The 22,315-nt window shown below is 48.3% G+C and overlaps 1 protein-coding gene across 1 annotated transcript; it reads right to left on the minus strand.

The window, feature by feature from the left end:
* Window positions 1-649: 649 nt before the first annotated feature.
* LOC309376493 (uncharacterized protein) lies at window positions 650-21,443 on the minus strand. The gene is made up of 4 exons (XM_081922906.1): window positions 21,314-21,443; window positions 17,992-18,246; window positions 9,976-10,083; window positions 650-841 (listed from the first exon to the last, which is right to left on the minus strand). Exons 1-3 carry the CDS (start codon window positions 21,361-21,363, stop codon window positions 10,017-10,019), a joined length of 372 nt encoding a protein of 123 aa, XP_081779032.1. The 5' UTR covers window positions 21,364-21,443; the 3' UTR covers window positions 650-841; window positions 9,976-10,016.
* Between the last annotated feature and the right edge of the window lie 872 nt (window positions 21,444-22,315).

A 22,315-nucleotide genomic window follows, 5' to 3' on the forward strand; every position in this document is an offset into this window, starting at 1 on the left:
TCTTGCTGGACTCTGGCATTGTGCTGACTCTGCCTTGAGACTAGGACCACTCATGGACATATGCTGGGAGATGTAGTTTGCAAAGAACTCTCTAACACCTATCTGCACCCTTTAAAAACTACAGTTTGCAGGATTCTTTGGGGGAAGCCCCAACTGCTAAAGTGGTAGTAAAGGTAAAGGGGTAAAGGGACCCCTGACCATTAGGTCCAGTCGTGGCCGACTCTGGGGTTGCGGCGCTCATCTCACTTTATTGGCCAAGGGAACCAGCTTACAGCTTCCGGGCCATGTGGCCAGCATGACTAAGCCACTTCTGGCAAACCAGAGCAGCGCACAGAAACGCCGTTTACTTTCCCACCGAAGCGGTACCTATTTATCTATTTGCACTTTGACGTGCTTTCAAACTGTTAGGTTGGCAGGAGCAGGGACCGAGCAATGGGATCTCACCCCATCGCGGGGAATCGAACTGCTGACCTTCTGATTGGCAAGTCCTAGGCTCTGTGGTTTAACCCACAGTGCCACCCTCGTCCCTGCTAAAGTGGTATAAGAGTGCTTTAAATGTACAGTCAGCACAAGGCTCTAGCAGTTGGCTCTTGTTTAACTGCTCAGGCTGCTCCCAGGTAGGAAAGAAGAAGCAGAGGGGAAAAGTGAAGATGTTCCAATCATTTTATTAGAGCTACAAATAACACAGAGCCAGGCAGGGCCCAGGGAGAAAGAACAGCATCAAATGAGAAGCATCGTACATAGCAGAAAAGGTTGAAGCATGAAATCCAAGGAATTACCAAAGAATCCAGGCAAGCAAATTAGATGGGTACTGCAGGCTCCTTTGGAGTCCACCTTGAAGCTGAAACAGGAAAAAGAAGGAAAAAGCCAAGTCAGTTCCAACTGTTGCCAACTGTGCCAGTATTTCCCCCCATATCCGCCCCGGTTTGGCATAAAGTTGAAGCCTTTAAACGACAACGGTTGCTTTGAAAATCATGACACACACACACAAAAAAAGGAACAAAACTCTGGAACTTCTATTTGTCTTGCCAGCTGAAATTTTAACTTCACTCAAAGAGAATTTGAAGGTATGAACAGTACTTCCTTCACAAAATAGCTTGAATCTGTATTAAGTGCACTTTAGTGGCCACACGGTCCTATCTTCAGCCCCTCCCTCCTCCATCCCTGGGAGAATCTCCTTTAAAGTGGGCTTCATGGTCTGATCCACTGCTGCCAAGCCCTTCCTCAAGCTCTCTTGTACCTGGCCCAATCCGGATCAGGGAGAGACCTGAATGCAAAGATGGTTCCTCCAGGCAGAGAGAGCAGGCTTGCAAAAGAAACAGCTCACTGTCCCTTTAAGCCCCCATCCTCTGTCTGATGGGGCTCCGATGAATGGGGAATTGAGTGAGCCAGTGGCAGCTGTTCTGCTTGGAACGGCCTGAGACATTTCCTTTGTGCTGCGGACATGTGGTCCGGCAGTGCTGAGCGGGAGGGAGGGGCTCTACTAGGAGAGCACTGGGGTTATGGGGCCTTTCGTGTGTAGATGCGCCTACGTGTTTTAAATGCCCAGGCACTCCTGCCCTTTTAAAATTTTGCACTTTTCTGGAAATAGGTGCCTTTGCAAATGCCCACTGGTGCATTTGTATGTATGGGGCTTTGCATGTAAGCAACATGTGTATCTTGAGGGGGTTTCAGGAATGCATTTGCAGCTGCATCAATGCAGACACCGATGCGCACAAATACACCCAGCGGCTGGTTCCTATTAACAGAAGTGCTGTGTTTGGAAAGAGACCAGGAGTCCTTAACAAGCTCCAATCCCGGGATACGATGCTGATTAATAACTATCACCATTACAGGGCTTCTTGTTGGTAGCGCAGGAGATGCTGGGGCTCAAAGGTCTCTGCTGTTCCTCATTATTATGGCTGACACCACACATCTCCTCTTCTCTGGCTTGTGGCTGTGGTCAGTGCCCTAATCCTCCTGGATGTGATGATTCCTTTGGATATCCTTAGGCAGCGTTCAAAAGTACTGTGGCAGGCATAAGGACTAGAAACTTGATTCTCATGAAGCTGGATTCTACACACAAGGCCACCTTTAGTACTTTGTTGTTGTTGCTCTCTGGCAGCAGTGTAGCAGACATCCAGCTCTGCTTGTTTATGCTGATAGGGATCAATGCATATAATCCCCTCCCAGCTTTCCCATGCACTCCTCCACTTTTCAGTGCATCCTTGGCTCTTTTCAAGGCTTGGTCTCCCAGGCACAGCTAGGAATGTCAGTCTCTGGAGTCACACTGCAGCTGCCAGTGCCCCAGAGGCAGGGTAGAATTTCAGGCTGGGGACAAGCTACATGAGCCTCGCCTTCTCCTCAAGTGCCTGATCCAGGATTTTACAGCATTTCTCACAGATGAGGAGGAAGGACATTACGTCAGCGGCTGTGCACTCTCACACACGCTAAACGTAGCAGTTCCTGCTGGAAGGGCAGTTCACAACCCTTGCGATCACAGCATTTAACCCTGCCTTAGTTCAAGCCAGATTCTGGCTGTTATGAACGGCAAAATATATGCATGCCCCACTTCTAAGACTGAACTCACAATTCAGTTCTTACTGGCTAAAATGAGAGGAGCTGAAGCCTGAAGCTGCCAAGTTCCCAATTTCTAAACATGTGAAAAAGGAAGGTGAACTCTGTACATGCTCAGAGGCTTTCAAATGGGGCTTGCACAAAATAATTCCTCAATCAGTTGTGCTGCAGGTTCACAAGCGGTGGCAATGGGGAAGTGTTTGGGTGTTCCACCTTAGGCAGCAAAATTACTTGCCCCAGCCCTGCTGGAAAACATAGAAAGAGCAACAAGAAGACTCAAAGTTAAACTGAAATCGGCTTACAATCTCATGATTTCCCAAACTTGTTCTCTGGGTTTTATAAGGTATCCTAAAGGTGGATTCATTAACACTTTCCACATGTCCTGAATAATGCTGTTCACTCCATACTGCTGTGTACTTTGCCAGGGTGTCAGCAAGCAGGCTTTGGGGGGGGGGGAATGCTTATCACCTAGGATTTGAGCAAATATTTGCTTCTCTGCAGGAGCCAGGATATGCAGCTCCTGTCTGCAGCCTGTGCATGAGCAACCAGTGGCACAGAGAGCATGCTATTATTTGAGAGACCAGAATACATCAGAATACAGACTAACTAGAGAGCCTAGGAGTCCCTGTTTCATAGAACCATAAAATCATAGAATCATAGCATTGGAAGGATACCAATGGGTCATCTAATTCACCCCTGCAATGCAGAAATCACAGGTGTCACTGCTTATGTGTTTTTTTTTAAGGCATTGGCTGCTGAACTTGGAAGCTTCATTTACAGTGTTCCAGCCCTGGGACTTGAGGAAAACAGCACAAATGATACCTCTGAGCATGTGTAGAGTACCTTTGCTTTATTGCTAGTTCCCATAAGGCAGGAAATTGACAAAAAAAAGCCTACCTGTACTAGGTTTGAAGGAATTGCTGTTAAGATCCTGATCCACAGACTGTGAGGTCTCTGGCCTGAATCTCACATCTGCCCCAAACACAGCAGGTGATCTTTCACCCAGTTCTTTCTTAGCTGCACTTCTGCAATATGGGGGGTAATACTGACCTACCTTGCAGGGTGGTCGTTCATGATGAATGAAACCATGCATGCGAAGCTTTCTGAACTTTCTTATGTTGCTCTAGACCAGTGTTTCCCAACCTTGTGCCTCCAGATGTTTTTGGCCTACAACTCCCATCATCCCTAGCTAGCAAGACCAGTGGTCAGGGATGATGGGAATTGTAGTTCAAAAACAGCTGGAGGCACAAGGTTGGGAAACACTGCTCTAGACAACATTTGTATCACTATTATGAAGTGGCCTCGGGGCCCCTCTGCTTCAGCATTCAGCCTCCCTTTAGGGGGGTCACAGCCCACTTCAACTTCCTTTCATTCATTTGTGGTCTTGAGGCCACAGCTGCTGTTGGGTGGAGAAGGGGGCACAGGAAAGCTCTCTCCCAGCAAACAAGGAAGAGGGGCCTGGCTGGTTGGTGGCTTCCGACGGGGGCGGAGGAAGCTGAGGAAGGAAACGGAAGCTGCTTTCCTCAGGGCTGACGCGCTTTGGCATGGCTGAGCCAGAAATGCGCTCATAGCTCAGTTGCGCCAAGCATTGCAGCCCCGTGAGTCCCCCTTCCTGACCGGAAGCCAGGAACAGAGCTGGGCTGGCCTCTGCTTCTGAGGGGCATGTCTGCACTGGCTGCATTTTGCCATCCCAAGCTTGTGGGGTGAGTCACCCTCTGAGTCACCAAGCCATCTCACCTAGTCCCTGCTTAGTGTAAAGGGGAGAGAAACTGTTGACACAGTAAATAAAACAAGATTGGCACACTCTGAACTGGATGGACAACCGTCAGGAAAGACGGGGTCAAAACAAGGAGTGGATTCCGGGGCAGAGAAACTGGACTCTTTGTTCACATGCACTATGGGCCACAAGGGTCTCTAACACAGGCAGTGCTGTCTCCCGCTCAGTGTGGTTGTGGAAGCTGCTGCCCAGAGCGAAGGGGGAGGTGAGGCAGTGGCTGCTCCTTCCTGGATCCATCCTGCTTGGTGCTGTGCCAGGCTGCACTGAGGATGCCTCCCTGCTTCCATCCTCACCCTGATAGAGAAACAGGCTAAGCAGTGCCTCCTTTACTTCTAACGCTTCCCTCCTGCCCAGCGGGCAACTTGGTGATGCCAGAGGGAGGGAGGATGCACAGCGCTGCTGCTCCTTGCCATTGCAGATCACTTGCTGGCCTGAGCGGGCAAGCGGAAGATGCCAGCTGGGATAACTTCCACCCGCCGCCACTGCTCTCTCCTGCTTAAGAGGATTATGTACTTTGAACTTAGGAAAAACACAGGCATGGTGTAAAGTGCCTGATGAAGCCACTCTCTGTACACATTAGAAAAACACTTGGGAAGTCCCCAGCTGAGTCATAATAAGCATCCTGGATGATCTTAAGCAAGCAACCATCTCTATTCCACAAACTGTTCCACTTTGGGGATGTTCTCTTGGCACCAACTGGTCATCCTTCGGTGCCAGGCAAATACAACTGTGGGGGGGGGGGCGGGCATTTGGGCAGCACATGATATTATCTGCTTTTAATATGCTTTGGTAATTGCATTATTGTTTACTGGCTTGTAAATCACTCTAGAACTTTTCCGTGGGAAGTAGTATACAGTGGTACCTTGGGTTACAGATGCTTCAGGTTACAGACGCTTCAGGTTACAGACTCCACTAACCCAGAAATAGTACCTTGGGTTAAGAACTTTGCTTCAGGATGAGAACAGAAATCTTGCATAAGTGGTGTGGCAGCAGCGGGAGGCCCTATTAGCTAAAGTGGTACCTCAGGTTAAGAACAGTTTCAAGTTAAGGACGGACCTCCAGAACGAATTAAGTTCTTAACCCGAGGTACCACTATACAGTATACATGGAATAACCCTAGCCCTAACCCTGGTTTCATTCCTCATGTCTATAACAAAACAGCAATGACCAAGTTTGTTCAGAGTTGTTGTGACTGAGGCAGCCTTCCTCAGTGTGGTGCCTTTCAAGTGTCTTGGGACTAATTCCCATCAGCCTCAGCCAGCATGGCCAATGAGCAGGAATGGTTGGAGCAGTAGTTCAGCAGCATCTGCAGGACCACAGGCCTCCCAGCCCGGCTGCACACACACTATTGCCTTTTAAAGACCTTTTGAAGCATATCCTTTTCCTCTAAGAATTCTGGGCACTGTCGTTTCTTAAGGCTGCTGAGAGTTGGAACTCTGTGAGGAGTAAATGACAGTACCCAGAATTCTTTGAGGGTACGAATGTGCTTCAAAGGTGCTTTAAAGATATGGGTGTATCTAGCCTTACTATTCTAAGCAGGACAGAATCACAACAACTGCTGGGGTGGGTGGAAGTTGGGAGTCCAACAGCACCTGAGGGTCCTCACGGGATCCTCATCCCTGCATTAGATTTTTAAAAATAGGCTACTTAAACAAGTAAACATGAAGTTAATATGTAGTTTATTAGCAGCTGCAAAATTATCACCTCATGACCTCTGCCCTGAGAATTCTCCATTAGAGCCCAGTGAGCTCACCAAGCTCCAAGCTCCAGGAAGCTTTGGGGAAGTCACGGCATTAAATTAAATTGACAGAAGTGTGCAGTACTCTGAAAGGTATAGGGCGATGTGGCAAAAGCAACAGAGGGAAGTTAACTGAGTGATGGGATGTGAAGAGTGGAGGCCCAGTTTCCTCCTAGCAAGTTCCCTCACTGCTGTTGTTTACACTACGGAGCCTGTCCCCCCCACCCAGATGTAACCAGTTTGCTAGAGCCATTCCTTACTCTCTCCCAAAATCTGGAGGACCAAAGGAGAGAGAGGGCAGGGCAGAGAGAGGATACCCGCCAAAGGCGCTGGCGGTGTGTAATGATTTTAGGATGAGGACAGCGGCAAAGGAAGTGGGGAATAAATCAAAGCGCTGCATTGGCACAGGACCCTCACAGGCAGGAAACTGACGAGAGGGGAAGGAAGAGGGACAGATTGAGGTCAGGAAAGCAGCTTGAAACATTCCAAGGTCAGCAGGAAGGCCTGGGAATCCAAGCGGAGATGGGGAAGAGGAAGTAATGAGGGGGAATGGGCCAGGAGGCCAGCAGGCCCTTATCTCTCTGAGCCACGCATGTGCTCCAGGTTAGCGGGGGTGGGGGATGAAGCTGGAGGTCTGGCAGTGGACCAAGGCAAGTTCCACAAGGGCAGACAGGAGGCTGTCACTTAATATAAGATGTGGGTAGTGAAGGCCATTTAAGAGCATATATAATAACATAAGATGAGCCTGCTGTATCAGGCCAAGGGCCCATCTAGTCCAGCACCCTGTTCTCACAGGGGCCAACTAAGTGCTTATGGGATGCCGGCAAGCAAGACATGAGCACAGCAGCCACTCTGCCCATCTGTGATCCCCTGCAACTAGTAGTCAGAGGTACAGAGGCAGACTTGCTTTGGGCCTTTCCCAACTAGCGACCAGGTCATGGGTTCTTGCCCATAAGCCTACAAGGATGTTCTGTTCACAACAGTCAAAAGAGCATAGATGCATGGACAGGAAAAGAAATATTCTGAGCGATCCACTTTTTAATATCAATTTAAAATATGTGCTCATGTGCCTTTTTATTTAGGCACTATTTCACCCCCAAAAAAATCATGGTTTGTTTGTTTGTTTGTTTTTTAAAAAGTAGGCACAGAGGTATTAGCAGATATTTTTAAAAGTGGGGGAGGGACATGCTTCAAAAATAGTGTCAACCTTGGGGCACTGTTTTTAAGAATATTTTTTAATTTTTATGTTTCTTTTAAGTGCTGTTGCATGGATATTTGAATACTTAATGTGTGTGCGTGCAGAACAGATGCTTTAGGGCAAACAAAAAAAAACCATTTTAAAATTAAACTAAAATAAATTATCATACTGACAAAATGGTGCTGAATGGAATCTTATGAGTCAAGGAAGTGGAAGTGGTCTGTGGGTTTTCCTGGATTTGGAAAATCTAAGTAACTACCAGCCAGTTGCCAGTCTCCCCTTCTTGGGCAAGGTTCTTGAGCAGGTGGTCTGATTGGAGGAAACTGATTTTCTAGATCCATTTCAATCAGGGTTTAGGCTGGTTTGGGCACAGAAACTGATTTGATTGCCCTTACGACGACCTCTGTCAGAAAGAGAGAGGTGAAATGTGTCCCTGTTAATTCTTCTCAACTTCTCAGAGGCTTTCTGCACCATTGACCATGGTATCCTCCTGGAGCGGCTGTTTGGATTAGGGGTTGGTGACACCAGTGAGGGGTGTGGCCTAGGGAAAGGAGGTGCGGCCTTTGCAGTCTCCAGAGGGCAAGAAAGAGAGAACATGGGATCATAGCAATCTTTCTCAAACTGAGTTCCTGGGATAGCTCAGCTGGTAGACCATGAGACTCTTAACCTCAGGGTTGTGGGTTGGATGAGATGATCCCTGTGGCCGCTTCCAACTCTTCTGGGATTCTGTTCTACCTAGCTCTGTTCTGCCTACACGGACTGGCAGCAGCTCTTCAGGATTTCAGGAAGAGGTCTCTCCCAGTCCTACCTGGGACCGGGGGGGGGGGGCATGTTCCCTGCCTGTGTCCCTATCTCCATCAGGCCTGAGGTAACCCACTCCTGCAGTAGGCCGATACTTTCATGCACTGCTTCGGGGGACTTCTCGAGGGGGGCATGTGAGCGACAGCTGCTAGCACATGGGGTGTCTCGGTGGCTGGTCTGATCTGGCAGGGCTCTGCTTCTGTGTCGTGGACCTCTCCCACCAGCCACAGGGAGGGCAAACATGCCTTTCAGCCTGCTGTCTGTTAGCCAGCGTGGAAGCTGAGGCCCAGGCCTCTCTCTCCTCTCCGCCAGGCCTGTGCATCTGTGTGAGAGAGCAGCAAAGCCCGCCGCACCTGCTCTGCCTTTGCTCCCTCCCTCCACCAGCTCCCAGCAGGTGCAGCTGCAAGGGAGGAACGATCAAACATAGCGATGGTGGGTGGCACAAGTGTAAAATAACAGTGTGGCAAAAGTGGTGTTGGTGGGGAGAGGGGAGGGGGAGGAGAAGGAGGTCCGGCTGAGCATAATGCAGCCATTCATAAGCTGCGACAGTAAGCATGCAGGGCCTAACAGCTGCTGGCGCATGGCGCATGGCATGGCGATGACCTGCGAGGGACTCCCTGGATTGCTCCAGGGTTGCTTAAGGAGGAGGAGACTGGGGGCAGGGGTTGGGGTTGGACGGTGATGTTTATGCTCCTGTTTTAGTTTTACTTTTTTATGTATAGGTGTTTGTTTTTGTATTCTGAAACTATTATGAGCTGCCTTGAAAGGGCATTAAAAAAAGAAAAAAAAGAAAGTATACTCTCTCTCTCTCTCTCTCTCTCTCTCTCTCTCTCTCTCTCTCTCTCTCTGGGAGTGTTTTAGAATATGCACAGAATTGTAGGAAAAGGTTTAAGGAACTGCAGGTTTGGTTTGAGAACAAAAGAGACTGAGAGAGAAGAGCAAAGAAGGTATTTAAAAATGTTTCTGAATGTTTTAATTAGCTGATTTTAACTGTTTTATTATTTTCGTAAACCACTTTGAGTTGTGTTTGTTTTGAACAACCAAGTGGGTGTGTAAATTTTGTTTAAAAAGTAAATAAAAAGCCTGCCAATCTTTGTTGCCAAATCTTCTGAAATATGAACCAATAGTGGAGCGGATGTGCATAATTTGGGGTTGGATACCAGGAAGGGTGTGTGTGTGACAAATATCTGGCCTGTTGCAAAGCATGCCTTCCCTGAAGGGTCCACGAAGAGACTCACCCTGCAAACTCCAGAATGCCCCCTTGTGTTTCATACAACTTAGCCTGGGAAAACTCTCCTCACCAGATGCTTTGCTCAGCATCACAAAGACAGAATACTGTAAATCCGATCTTCTTTTCAGTGCTTGATTAGGGCCAAAAAGGTAGAGGAACTTTAAAAAGGAAATGTGCAAAACTCATCCTTCATACTGTTCTATAAACCACGGCTGGGGGGGGGGGATGGGACGTGATTTCACAAAAGGGAAGAGGGCTCTTTGCCCTGGCAGATTCACAAAAGTTACAAATGCCAGCTCTCTCACTTTCATTCATATATATATACATATATAGATATTGCTTGTGTGGGTTGTTTTTTTTGAGGTTGTTTTAATGGTTTGAATCAAAATGTTATTGTGGTTTTACATCTTTCTGTTATCTGCCTCATTAATTCCTGTAATTATGGAGCAGAACGTAAATGTTTTAAGTAGTTAGGTAAGTCTGTGCATATTCTTGAATGTTCATATACAAAGGAAGGGCCCCTTTCCACCTTCACAGCAGCCAGCAGGTGTAAGAGGTGGCTCTGTCCCCTTTGACCTCCTAGTTCTCCCAGGCAATTTACACCAGAGATTTCTCTGGCACCATCTGTTCCCTGGTGTGTGTTATAATTGAATTTGGAGCCCTTCGCTACTTACCTCTGAGTGCATGGCCCTGGGGCCAGAGTTCAGAAGTTCAGCTACAGGAAGTGGCGTTCTCTCTTGCCCAGGTAATAATGGTTCAGGTGCTGCCAGCGCTTCGTCCATCTGCAAAAGAGATATCATCCTAGATCAGGCCTAGGTTGCCAAAAGACGGGGAGAGACTGTCCTGTCCTGCTCCTAGTGCCTTGGCCAGGGCTTGTATCCATGCTGTGAAAAACTCCAGCGACTGTAAAAGGTCCAGGAGCAGAGTCCAGTAGAAATGTTGACAACCTTATCCATAAGGCTGAGGTAATTAAACAGAAATTTGAGGATAAGAGGGACTATGCATGGTGTGTGTGGTGAATGATCCTGATTTGGGACACACACCCCCATATAAGCTTTGGATACCTTCTAGCAACAGAAATCAAGTGAATTAAACCAGCCCCAAGCAGAGCTGATAAGCTGGGCCAGGCTTCCTCAACCTCGGCCCTCCAGATGTTTTTGGCCTACAACTCTCATGATCCCTAGCTAGTGGGACCAGTGGTCAGGGATGATGGGAACTGTAGTCTCAAAACATCTGAAGGGCTGAGGTTGAGGAAGCCTAAGCTGGGCCATGGGTAGGCAAACTAAGGCCTGGGGGGCCGGAACCGGCCCAATCGCCTTCTAAATCCAGCCTGCGGACGGTCTGGGAATCAGTGTGTTTTTACATGAGTAGAATGTGTCCTTTTATTTAAAATGCATCTCTGGGTTATTTGTGGGCATAGGAATTCGTTCATTCTTTTTTTCAAAATATAGTCCGGCCCCCCACAAGGTCTGAGGGACAGTGGACCGGCCCCCTGCTGAAAAAGTTTGCTGACCCCTGGCTATGGGCACCTGACAGCCGAGTATATTTGGCAAAGTGAAACAGCATTGTAGGATGAATAGAATGTGTTATAATATTGCAATATTGTGAGAGAGGAGATGGTGGAAAGGAAGGTGTCCCTGGTGCAGGAGGGAAATGGGAAAAGAAAAAATAGCCTCAAATTATTCTGTTAAGGAATAAAGCTGAACCAGTTATTCTCCCACCCCCCGCTGGTTGAGCACCAGAGCTGCTATATGAGCTCCGCTTATTTTCTGCCTGTCCTTTTGAGGGTGTTTTGATACTCAAAGTCAGTGGTGTGCCTGAGTAATTTAATTATTTGAGTGAAGACTGAGTAATCACGTATTCTGGAGAAAGTGACTAGTAATGTAGGTTACAAGGTTCAGTCTTCAGCCAGGAATAGAATGGATTACGCAAGCGCAAGAGAAGACGGGTGAGGCCCAAGCAATTAACACCGAGACCCACAAGTGGTGAGAATGAAGCCACCTTTGAATGGCTGTTGCTGGGAATCCAGAACTGGACAGAATGGCACAAAGGCTGCCTTTTCATGACACACTGATGGCCTCTTAATTTGGTTTGTGCTTAAACCAACACACGGTTAAGTCTCAACTACCCAAATGAGCATTTAGAGAGCCAGTGTGGTGTAGTGGTTAAGAGAGATAGCCTCGTAATCTGGGGAACCGGGTTCGCGTCTCCACTCCTCCACATGCAGCTGCTGCTTGACCTTGCGCTAGTCACACTTCTCTGAAGTCTCTCAGCCCCACTCACCTCACAGAGTGTTTGTTGCGGGGGAGGAAGGGAAAGGAGAATGTTAGCCGCTTTAGACTCCCTAGGGTAGTGATAAAGCGGGATATAAAATCCAAACTCTTCTTCTTTTTCTTCTTTCTTCCCAAACTTGCTTGGGATCACTGCCATGGCTGCAGCTGTCCGTAGATAAGTGGTCAATTTGCACAAGAATTTCTTCATGTGGTTGTATTCCTCAGGGACACTGATCACATGGAGATAAAGTGTGTCCTTCCTAAAATTGTTTGTGTGCATGAACTGCCCCTTAGATCCAAAATGGACTTTGGACTGGGGCACCCCTTTGTGCTCATCCCTTGAAATAACTGCAGGGTTAAATGGTTGCTTGCATGAATCGGCCATCACACAAGTCACCCCAGACAGGATTGCCTGGGGCTTGGCTCTTGCAATTTTAACTGAGTATGTCCATGAGCCTGCCTTTCCCACAGAAACGGGGAACCTGAGGACCAAATTTCCTGGGGGTCACGTGACAGTGGTAAGCGGGGCCAGAGGGAAACATTGGCAGGAAAACGGATGTGACTCTTAACTTTTGTACAGTACTGCATTCCAACCATGCAAAAGCAAGTGGCTTGTACACTGATGTTGCCGTGATATCTAGGCAAGCAAAGGGCATGATCAGAGTTGAAGGACACATTCCAGCCAGGCAAAGCTACTTGAGGAGGGTGCAGAGCAGGACCTGGGAAGAGTGCCAAGGGCCAGATAGAGAAGCCTGGAGGGTCACATGTGATCCCCAGTCCTGCATTTCCCCATACCTGCCTTAAAGATAAAGCTTGTTGTGAACCTATCTCCCACCCATCTTGAAATCTCTTTGCTTCCTTTCCTACTGAAATGGTGCCCCCCAAATTGCAAGCAGGTGCTTTTAAACTAATGGGTTTCGGTCTCGGACCAGGATGAATCACAGAGCTGTTCACCCGAGGAAGAAACAGAAGAGCTGCTTCTTGGTTGCTGGATGGGCTTCCCTCCCTTTCTCTCACGGGAGCTGAAGGCAGTTTAACGAATTCAGTTTCATAACAGGAGAAAGCTTGGAGGTTGTTAAGTATTTATAGGAAGCGTCAGGAGCTGGCTTAGCGAAGTTCCCTCTCTGTTTATGAGTCTCCCCCTCAAGTCCATCTGCTCTCCTTGAGCCACGCCTGGTGCGGTAATTCGGTAAAGAGCCATCTGCTCTCGCAGGCGATCTGTTTGCTCTTGCGTCGCTTTGTGGTGGAAATGGCAGCGGCTGCTGTGGCTATGCCTGTTCTCTTCCCAGGCTGAAGAGCCCGGTGTCTCTTCCCTGTGTGCTCCGTGTCCCAAGGCACATGGCACTGCACGGCTTGCCGAGTTTGATGGAGCGAAGCAGGTGCGCATGGGCCTGGCGCTGAAGGACCAGGCTAAAAATATGCAGCCGGCTTTTATTGCGGTCCAGCGCTGCCAGGCACGCTCCAGATCTTAGCGTACAAATGTACATCTCCGCACAACCTGCAAAGCCCATTTTCACCTTTAGATGTCAGGCCTTTTGCACATTTTTCAGGGGCTCCCAGGGCCTCTTTTTAAAGTGTACACCTAGAAATGCCGAGTGTGAATTTCATTGGATGTCCGTGAATTCTGGTGTTATGTGGAAGGGGAAAAAACTTTTCTCTCCGTGTGACATGCATAATTTTATAAACTTCTACCATGCCACCTCTTACTTGCATTTTCTCTAAACTAAAAAGTCCCAAATGCTGCCACTTTTCCAAGTGGCAAGCAGTACCTTTGGGCAGCATGAATGGCAGAAGAACGAGAGACAGATGAATCGGATCCCCTGAGGGAAGTTCCCCCTCGATCACTGGCCAGGCAAGAGACTCTCTGCCTGTGGAATGCTGAAAAGAAGGAGCAGCTCTCCCTTCTCAGCCCTTGCTGTGCTATGTGGTCTCCCCTCCCAGTGCCCCCCTCCTCACTGCCTGCTGCTGCTATTTCAAAGGGCAGGTGGCTGTTCACATCTCCCGCTTTGATCTGCTCCCTTCCTTCTAACCTGGAGGGACCACCTGCCTCGCTCCTTCATAAAGCTGCTGTTAGTCTTCCTGCTGGCCCAGACTTGGGGGCCTCCCCATCAAGAAAGAGAAAATTCTCCAATTAATGTCATTTTACCTGCCTCAGGAGCTTGACTCCACATGCTCTGTCTGCATCCTGCTGAATCGGCAGGGAGCTAGCAGCTCCGAGTTGGCTAGCAGGAGCCCCCTGAGGCCTATTTGGCCCTGAAAAGGGATTTTTGGCGACCTCGTGAGGTTTACCATCAGCCATAGCAATTAAGTGGTACCTCCAAGTGCTGCAGCACTATACCTTTGAGGACTAGATGCTGGAGAAAAGCCATAGACACTTTCGCCTTCTTCCCTCCTTGCGAGCTTCCACAGGACTCACCTGGCCAGCCACTGTTCTTGGTAAACCTTCCTAGATAGCTCAGTTGGTTAGAGTGTGGTGCTGACAGCACCAAGGTTACAGGTTTGGTTCCCGTATGGGACAGCTGCATATTCCCGCATTGCAGGGGGTTGGACCAGATGATCCTCAGGGTCCCTTCCAACCCTACAATTCTATGATGATTCCTTTGTGCTACATCTGCTTAACCACAAGCTTAATATGAGTCCACAGTGTAATGCAGCAGTAAAAAAAGTTAATGCTATTTCTAGGCTGTATCAAGGCGTATAGTGTCCAGATCAAGGGAAGTAATAGTTCCACTCTATTCTGCCTTGGTTAGACCACACGTAGAGTGCTGTGCCCAGGTCTGGGCATCACAATTTAAGAAGTATATTGACAAGTTGGAAGGTGTGCAGAGGAGGGCGACCAAGATGATCAAGGGTCTGGAAAGCTAGCCTTATGAGGAACGGTTGAAGGAGCTGGGTATGTTTAGGATGGAAAATACGACAGCCATCTTCACATATCTAAAGGGCTTTCAGATGGAGCAAGCTTGTTTTGTCCTGCTCTGGAGGGCAGGACACGAACCAGGGGCTTCAAGTTACAAGAAAGGAGATTCTGACTAAACTTATGGGAAAACTTCCTGAAAGCAAGAGCTGTTTGACATTGGAATGGATTCCCTTGGAAGGGGGTGGGTTTTCTTGGAGGTTTTTAGGCAGAGGTTGGATTGCCATCTGATCAAGTTGAAACTCCTAAATTGCAGGGGATGAACTCAATGACCCTCTGAGTCCCTTCCAATTCTACAATTCTGTGATTCCATGATTTTATAAGGCAGCAAGTCCACATGGCACCCCTTCCCCAGGTTGCTATACTCCTAGGATCAGTGCCTTTTCTTCTGGGGGGACACAGAGGTACGCATATCCCTAAGCCTCCAGGTTTGCCTCCCAACCACCTGGTGGCAAAGGGAGGTCTTTAATCTCCAAGTGGGCAAGAACACCCTCCTTACCTAGACTCCCTAAGTAGGTGAGAAGGAATGATCCCTTCACTTCAGCTGAACTTGGGAACACCCCTTAATTTCCAACTGGTGACATATTTACTCATTTGTCACATTTTGTATTTGTTGTTTGTTTTGATGTGTCATGCTTAATGCCATCCATGCCCCCAGGTCTCAGGTATGGGCCCTAACAGCTCAGGATCTAGGATGCTCCTGACGTGACAATCTTAACCCCACTGCCACCACCTCCACAGTGGCTACTTTGAGGCACAGCCTCGTGGGGGTGTTCTCCTGTGGCAGAGTATGCAACTCAACCTGGGTTTGAGCCCCACATTGGGCAAAACATTCCTGCATTGCAGGGGTTGACTAATGACTCTGGTGGTCCCTTCCAACTCCACAATTCTATGGCTCTATGAATGGGGAGCCAGTTTTTTTGCAAGCAGTGTTAGGAAGAGGCACCCAGGAAAAAATCCTGGCAGGTGGCGTGCCTTGCGTCAAGTTGTTCCACCTCCCACCCAGAGGTTCTTGCCTCCTGCCTCCTCTGGGCTGCCCAATGGTGTGCTCCACAGTGACTGGGCCACCAGGCTCTCTGGGTACCTCTCTTCAGCTTTCTCTCACTCCTACTCTACCCCATCCTCTTTCTGGACCTGGCAGCTTCTCAAGTCTCCATGAAAGGCGGGACAGATGGAGACAGCAGAGGAGCTCATCTGGGGCCAGGAAGCATGAAAGCAGCAGCAGCAACAGCAGCAGCAGCAGCAGCAGGAAGAGGCCAAGGCTCCTGTTATGGGGGGCGGGAAGACAGATTAGAGTAGGAAATAGCAGAAAAAGGGGGAGACCCAAAAAATAAGAGAGCAGCAAACGAGCTGGGCAAGGGAGGGTGTGGTAGTATGGACTGAAGGCCAGAGCAAGAAGGGGCAGAAAAGCACTTAGAAAGACCAGAGGAGAGGGCTGAGAAGGTAGAGGGGCCCACCTGGCTTTTCCCTTGGGCTCCACAGCCCTGCCAACCAGCAGTCGGGCTGGCCACCTGTCAATGGGGGCTTTCTTATTAGCTCATTTTCTTTCCTGTCATTTTTGAGTTCTGGTGGCAAAGGGATCAAACAAACCCCAATACCTCCTCACACTGGCCCTCATACTCATGTAAGGGGACAAGCACCTCTCACTCTCCTGGGTGAAAAAATGAAAATAAAAATAAATGAAAGAAAGGCGAGGATAAGAATGGGGAAATAAGGGGGGGGAATTAGGTGGGATGGGAACAGACACGCCAGGCAGACTTTGAAGGCAAGGTACAAACTCATTTCAATATATTCTGACAGGCTGGTTTAAAAAGCATTTCCTGTTGATTAAGCATCAGGTTTCTAATTGTTTGATCAATCAATTTAAAGGTCATTTTGCACATGATCAACACATCATGTCTTTTTTGAAATGTGGAAAGAATGTTGAATAAAGTCATGGCTGATTGTTCTAGAAGAAAAGGCCATTCTGAATACTTTTGGATGGTGAACAAGGGTGCCTATAACCCCCAGTGCCACCTACTGAAATTGGCTCCCAGAGACCAGTGGATTCAGACTTCCATTGCTTGATCTGCCAATTAAGCTTGGCTCCCACTTCTATTTACCTGAAATACAGATCTGTCAATCCATAATTTGAGGAGCCCTTCTGAGCCCTGGGAGTGACATTTCTGTTTGCTTGTTTGTAAAATGCTAAATCTCTGGATGACTGATGCTAAGATGCAATGTGAGGCGCACATTTACAGCACAATTCAATGTTTTAATTCCTTGTTTTCTCCTGCACGCATTTTCATGGGAAGAGAGGAGGAGAATACATCTGATCCTCCAGAATGATCTCTGATTATCTCCTTTCCACAGTGAAACACCCCCATGAAAGACAGAGTCCATTCAGTACTTCAGGCTGAAACCTCAGCCAGGGGCCAGGAAATGTACAAAGCACAGTGCAATGCAATCTCTCCTTTGAAGACTGGCTGTGCTTTACTAATATCTCTGTTTGCTTGTGGGCACGTATGTCTGGACCGACTCCTATATGTGCTCTTCTTTCAGAAGGTTTCAGTTCTTTCCCATGGGAGGACACAGAGATGCAACACCTCCTCCTCCAATCTGGAGGCAACAGGATCAGTCCAGCAAAGACAAAACCTCTCCCAGGTAACCATTCTGGCAGAATATTAAAAGGCAAGCCTTGCTCTGGCCAATGACACACGAGCTAAGAGCATGACATCACCAGGACAAACACTCATTGGCTTAAAGACCATGGAAGGCAGGATGCGGTTACCCAGCAACTGCTAAGAGCTAATTAACACTTTAGTGGGGTGGCTGGCATTAAAACAGGCAAGGAGAGAGGGATGGGTTTATTTCTTGCAATGGAGTGATTGCCAGGAGTCAGAACCCCACAAAAACGGTGTGTTGGAGTAGGGGTGGGGAGCATATCTGTCTTTTTGCTGTGGCACTGTTTGTATCTGAAAAAGCCTTCCCTCAAGTCCTGTCCAGCTTGGCTTTTAAATACTCAGAAAAGATAGTTTTTTGTATCCCTTTCCTGCTCTGTCACAAACACAACCTCTCATCCTGCTTGTTGCATTTCATCTCTTAAGGGGTAGCATTTTGGGGGGGTGGGATATGTGTGCACGTTTATCTCTCTTGTGTGTTGATAGCGGGGAGACCACAGTACTAAACAGGATCGGAAGGGAATTATTTGACCAGCACAGACTTCCCTAACCTAGCGCCCTCCAGATGTTTTGGAGCACAACAGCCAACTGCAATTGGCTGGGGCTGGTGGGAGTTGTAGTCCTAAACATCTGGAGGGTGCCAGGTTATGGAGCGCTGGGCTAGCCGCTTGCCCCCTTCGACTGTTTCCCAGAGCAAGTGATACAGGAGGAGTCATTTCAACAAGTGGGCAACTTGAAAGCCACCAAACTCATCCCGGGAGAAATCTAACCCCGATGGGAATGAATGATGCAGACTGGTGGCTAAGCGCTAAGATACAATGCTCCCCTGTGCTCCATACTCACATGAGCTTGTGCCTGTATTGGCCCGCATTTGGCGTGTGAACGGACTCCACTTCTGAAACGCCAGTGTTCCCAGGGAGGATCAAGAGCCGCTTGGTGGGGGTGTGCCACGCGCTGCCAGCTGGGTAGCGCCTCTGGGGGCTGATCCAGTAATCCTGCAGGCCGCGGTGGCTGGAGTAGTGAGCAGGGTGCAGGCTGACCAGCCTCTTCCAGGGCATCTCCACTATGACCCGGCGAGGAGAAGGCGCCCGTGGCCTCCTGCAGCAACAAGAGCGGGAGAGAGACTCAGAAGAGGCCAAATGCTTTCTTCAGTTAGACGTTGCCGAGAGGCATTAATTAAATTGCTAACACTTACATAGAATACAGGGTTGCATCCGGCTTAGCTTTACTCTGAGTACTCCTGTTGAAATTAATGGGCCAGGCTTGGTCCTGTTCATTAATTTCAATGAACTGGACCAAGCCTGGAGACTGTGGCCAAGTGAGCTGTGTGCTTCCTTGCTCAGTCTGTTGCCCAGGTGTGACTCCATGGGGATGGGCAGTCCTCCTCCTTCTCTCGTTTCTTAAGCTTTTCTCTCTCTCTCTTATTTTTATACATAATTTTTATTACATTTTCTGTTTTACACTTTATAATATTCATTTAAACAACCTTAAAATGTCAGTGCCTTCCCTTCTTCTCTTTCCATGGTTCATTTTGCATATCATAAATCCCTGCATATTTTACATAAACCAAACCATTCAGTATTCCATTATTACATCCAACAAAACTTGTTTACACTGTTGAATTTATCTTAATGCTGCAAATGTTTTCAAGTGTACACATTTCCCCCCATATATTCAATAAACATTTCCCAATCTTCTTTAAATGTGTGTTTTTCTTGTTCTCTTATTCTAGATATTAGGTCTGGAAGCTGCGCATATTCTGTCAGTTTAAGATGCCATTCTTCTTTCATTGTGACCTCGCTCGTTTTCCATTTTTGGGCTAACAAAAATGGGCTGCAATGGTGGCATGCATAAATAACCTTTTTTGACACCTGGGAATTTCCATCTGAATTATCCCCAACAAAAAGGACTCTAGAGGTGTGTTTTTTTTTAAGTACTTCTAAACATTTTTTTCCCAATTCATTCTCTCTTGTTAAACCAGACAGCCCATCAAACCCGGAACTCTTTCAAATACAGAGGACTAGATAGTTCACTTGGTTAAAGCATGGTGCTGATGATGTCAACATTGCAAGTTTGATCTCCATATGAGACGGCTGCATATTCCTGTTCTTGCCGGAGTTGGATTAGAATTAGATGATCCTCCGGGTCCCTTCCAACTCTATGATTTTATGACTGTTCTCTGTAAAGTAGGGCGCTTGGCCACCAGACTTCACACACAATGAAACTGTCACAGAGGCATCATGTGCAACGACCACAGTGCTCCAAGGACAGGTCTTGTATGTAAGGGAGGACAGGGTGGTGGCAGCAGCAGCAATGGGGAAATCTGGTCCCTCTGACTATACACCGGTCTCATTGCTAGAAATATTTTTGTCAAAAGAATATTGTGCCTGCCCAAGGTGGCAAATACACATTAGTTTAAGGGAGGAAATGAAATAATGTCATTTAAACAAGAATAGCATACATCTCCCCAGAGTGGGGAAGGCTGTGCCTGGGTGACCTTCAAGGCCTCTCCTGCTCTCCCTTCTTATAGGTCTTTCTCTTTAAACTGGACTTGGTTCATCCTTCAAACAGGGGAGACTTTAAAATAGCAGACTGACCTCTGTAAAACGGCAACCTTGCCAACAGTCCCTACTTATACACAGACTGCCTGGCCCACTAAATTACTACAGCCAGCCCAGAACAAGGGGGAAAGGCCAGCGGAAGATCAAGCCGATCGGGCGCATGGGGTGGCGCGTGTGTCCTGCGTCCAGGGGCGGGGCCAGCCGTCCATGGGGGCGGGCCCAGCTGACTGTGGGGGCAAGGCCAGCCGGGGCAGGACACTCTGTGGGACCTCTGAGGAGTCTGCCTGCCTCCTTCCACTCAGCCACCACACAGCTGAGGGGGAGATAGCGGGCGTACCATTTGGGGCAGTGTGGAGCCTGCGGGCGCTCAAGCCACCGCGTCACTCCTAGGAGAGACGCATGGCTCGGGCATGCTGCAGGCCCCACGGTGAGTGGCCCCCAACATTTTGTCACCCCCCTCAGTGGTGACACCCTGGGCGGACCACTCCCACCACACACACCTTCCTCCACTCCTGGGAAAGCCTTCTCTCCAAAGATGCCCTGGTACCTCTCATTTTAGAAATTCACTACAATGCTCCGGATTCTGTAACTTATTTGTTTTTATCCTTGAAAATGTATAAAGACAACTTTTGGGGGCAGGTGGATAGTGGTGGCTGGAACAGCCCCCAAGGTGGTGGGTTAGCAAAGATGCTAGAAATACAGGTTTTAAAATAATGGCAATAATTTAAAATCAAAATAGCGCAGATGTAAAGATGCACAGTCAGCCACAAGTCCAAGAGAGAATTTGACCAGAGTGGAACTGCTTCCACATACCCTGGAGGCCTATTGGAATAAGATGTTAAACATAAGAACCTAAGAAAAGACAGCTGGATCAGACCAATGGCCCGTTTAGCCCTGCTTCCTGTTCTCACAGTGGCCAACCAGATGCCTGTGGGAATTCAAGCACTAAAGTATTCACCCTTCCTGTGGTTTCCAGTGGCTAGTATTCAGAAGCCTTGCTTTCTCCAGTTGTGAAGGCAGAGCACAGCCATCACGGCCAGTAACCATCCATGTTCGTTATCATCTGTTTTTCTTTTCTTTTTAAGTTAACAGGGAAGGGTGGGCTTCCCATGCAAGGCTGGGCCAAAACATTGGGCTGCTGTTAACTCTTCTCAAACAGTCTGAATATCCAGCCTCTGACTGAATATGGCTGTTCTACTAAGCAAAGGCACTTCTGCCTTCTCCTGTATTAAGTCTCAGCTTAGCCCCCCCCCCCATGTTTTGCTGTGCCTGCAGCAGGGACCTTGTTTATTTTCTCCACCTAAGACCTCCCTAACCTGGCTCCCCCCAAAAGCTTTGGGCTACATGCAACTCCCACCATCCCTAAGCAAAACAGTAGTCCAAAACAACTGGTGGTGATTGTAGGTACAGCTAAAAATTCATAATAGGCTTAGGAGAAAGAAAAAGGCTGGTCAGGGACTTTTTCTGGCAATTTCCAGTAGGTCCAAGGCAAAAGACTCCAGCAAGGGTGTTTTGTGGAGTCTGTCCCGCCCCATTCTGATTGGTGGGTGTTTGTCCAGCCACCCTCCCTCTGCCCCAATGATAAGTATAGCAAGTATACATACCGAGCAAGGATATAATTCACCACAAAGAGGGCTGTTTCAGGAAACATCATTTTCCTGCTTATCTGCTGGTGGTTCTTAAGAGACAACCAAACCTCCTATCCTTCAATGACTCCCAAGTCCAGGTTGTAACCTATCTTTAAATGCACTGGATAGGACTTCAAGAATAGCCGCTGCCTCTGGGGTCTGGCCTCGTGTTGTTTGAAAGGCTATACTCCCTCAGGTCTCAGGCCCCACAGCCAGGAGAGAGGAATCTACCCAGCTCTGAAGGCAGAGAAGTCCTGAGAAGTGAATGGTGTGTATCACCATCAGAAGAAGAAGAAGGAGAGTTTGGATTTGATATCCCACCTTTCACTCCCTTTAAGGAGTCTCAAAGCGGCTAATATTCTCCTTTCCCTTCCTCCCCCACAACAAACACTCTGTGAGGTGAGTGGGGCTGAGAGACTTCAAAGAAGTGTGACTAGCCCAAGGTCACCCAGCAGCTGCATGTGGAGAAGCGGAGACACGAACCCGGTTCCCCAGATTACGAGACTACCGCTCTTAACCACTACACCACACTGGCTCTCAGGTGCGGATATAGCTAAGTTCACTCTTTCTCTGAGCAAGGAGAAGTTCCAGGGGACACAGCCCTCCTCTGCTGTTGCTCCAGACCTCAGCAACCTGTGTTCAGGCACCAAGGGTTGCCTGACCTTAGGTCTGGCCTGCAGTCTCCTGGTTTGCCTGGCCTGTCCAGGTGGCAGGTTGAGGGCTTGAATGGTGGGTGAGAGTGCCTTTAATCATATTTTTTAAAAAACTTACTAATAAGGCCCAGGCATGCAGATTGCAAGCTTCAGCCCAGAATGTAAAAGATAAAGGGACCCCTGACCATTAGGTCCAGTCGTGGCCGACTCTGGGGTTGCAGCGCTCATCTCGCTTTATTGGCCGAGGGAGTCGGCATACAGCTTCCGGGTCATGTGGCCAGCATGACTAAGCCGCTTCTGGCAAACCAGAGCAGCGCACAGAAAC

This window comes from Podarcis melisellensis (assembly GCF_964234715.1).
Source record: "Podarcis melisellensis genome assembly, chromosome: 8".
In the NCBI taxonomy this organism is placed as follows: domain Eukaryota; kingdom Metazoa; phylum Chordata; class Lepidosauria; order Squamata; family Lacertidae; genus Podarcis; species Podarcis melisellensis.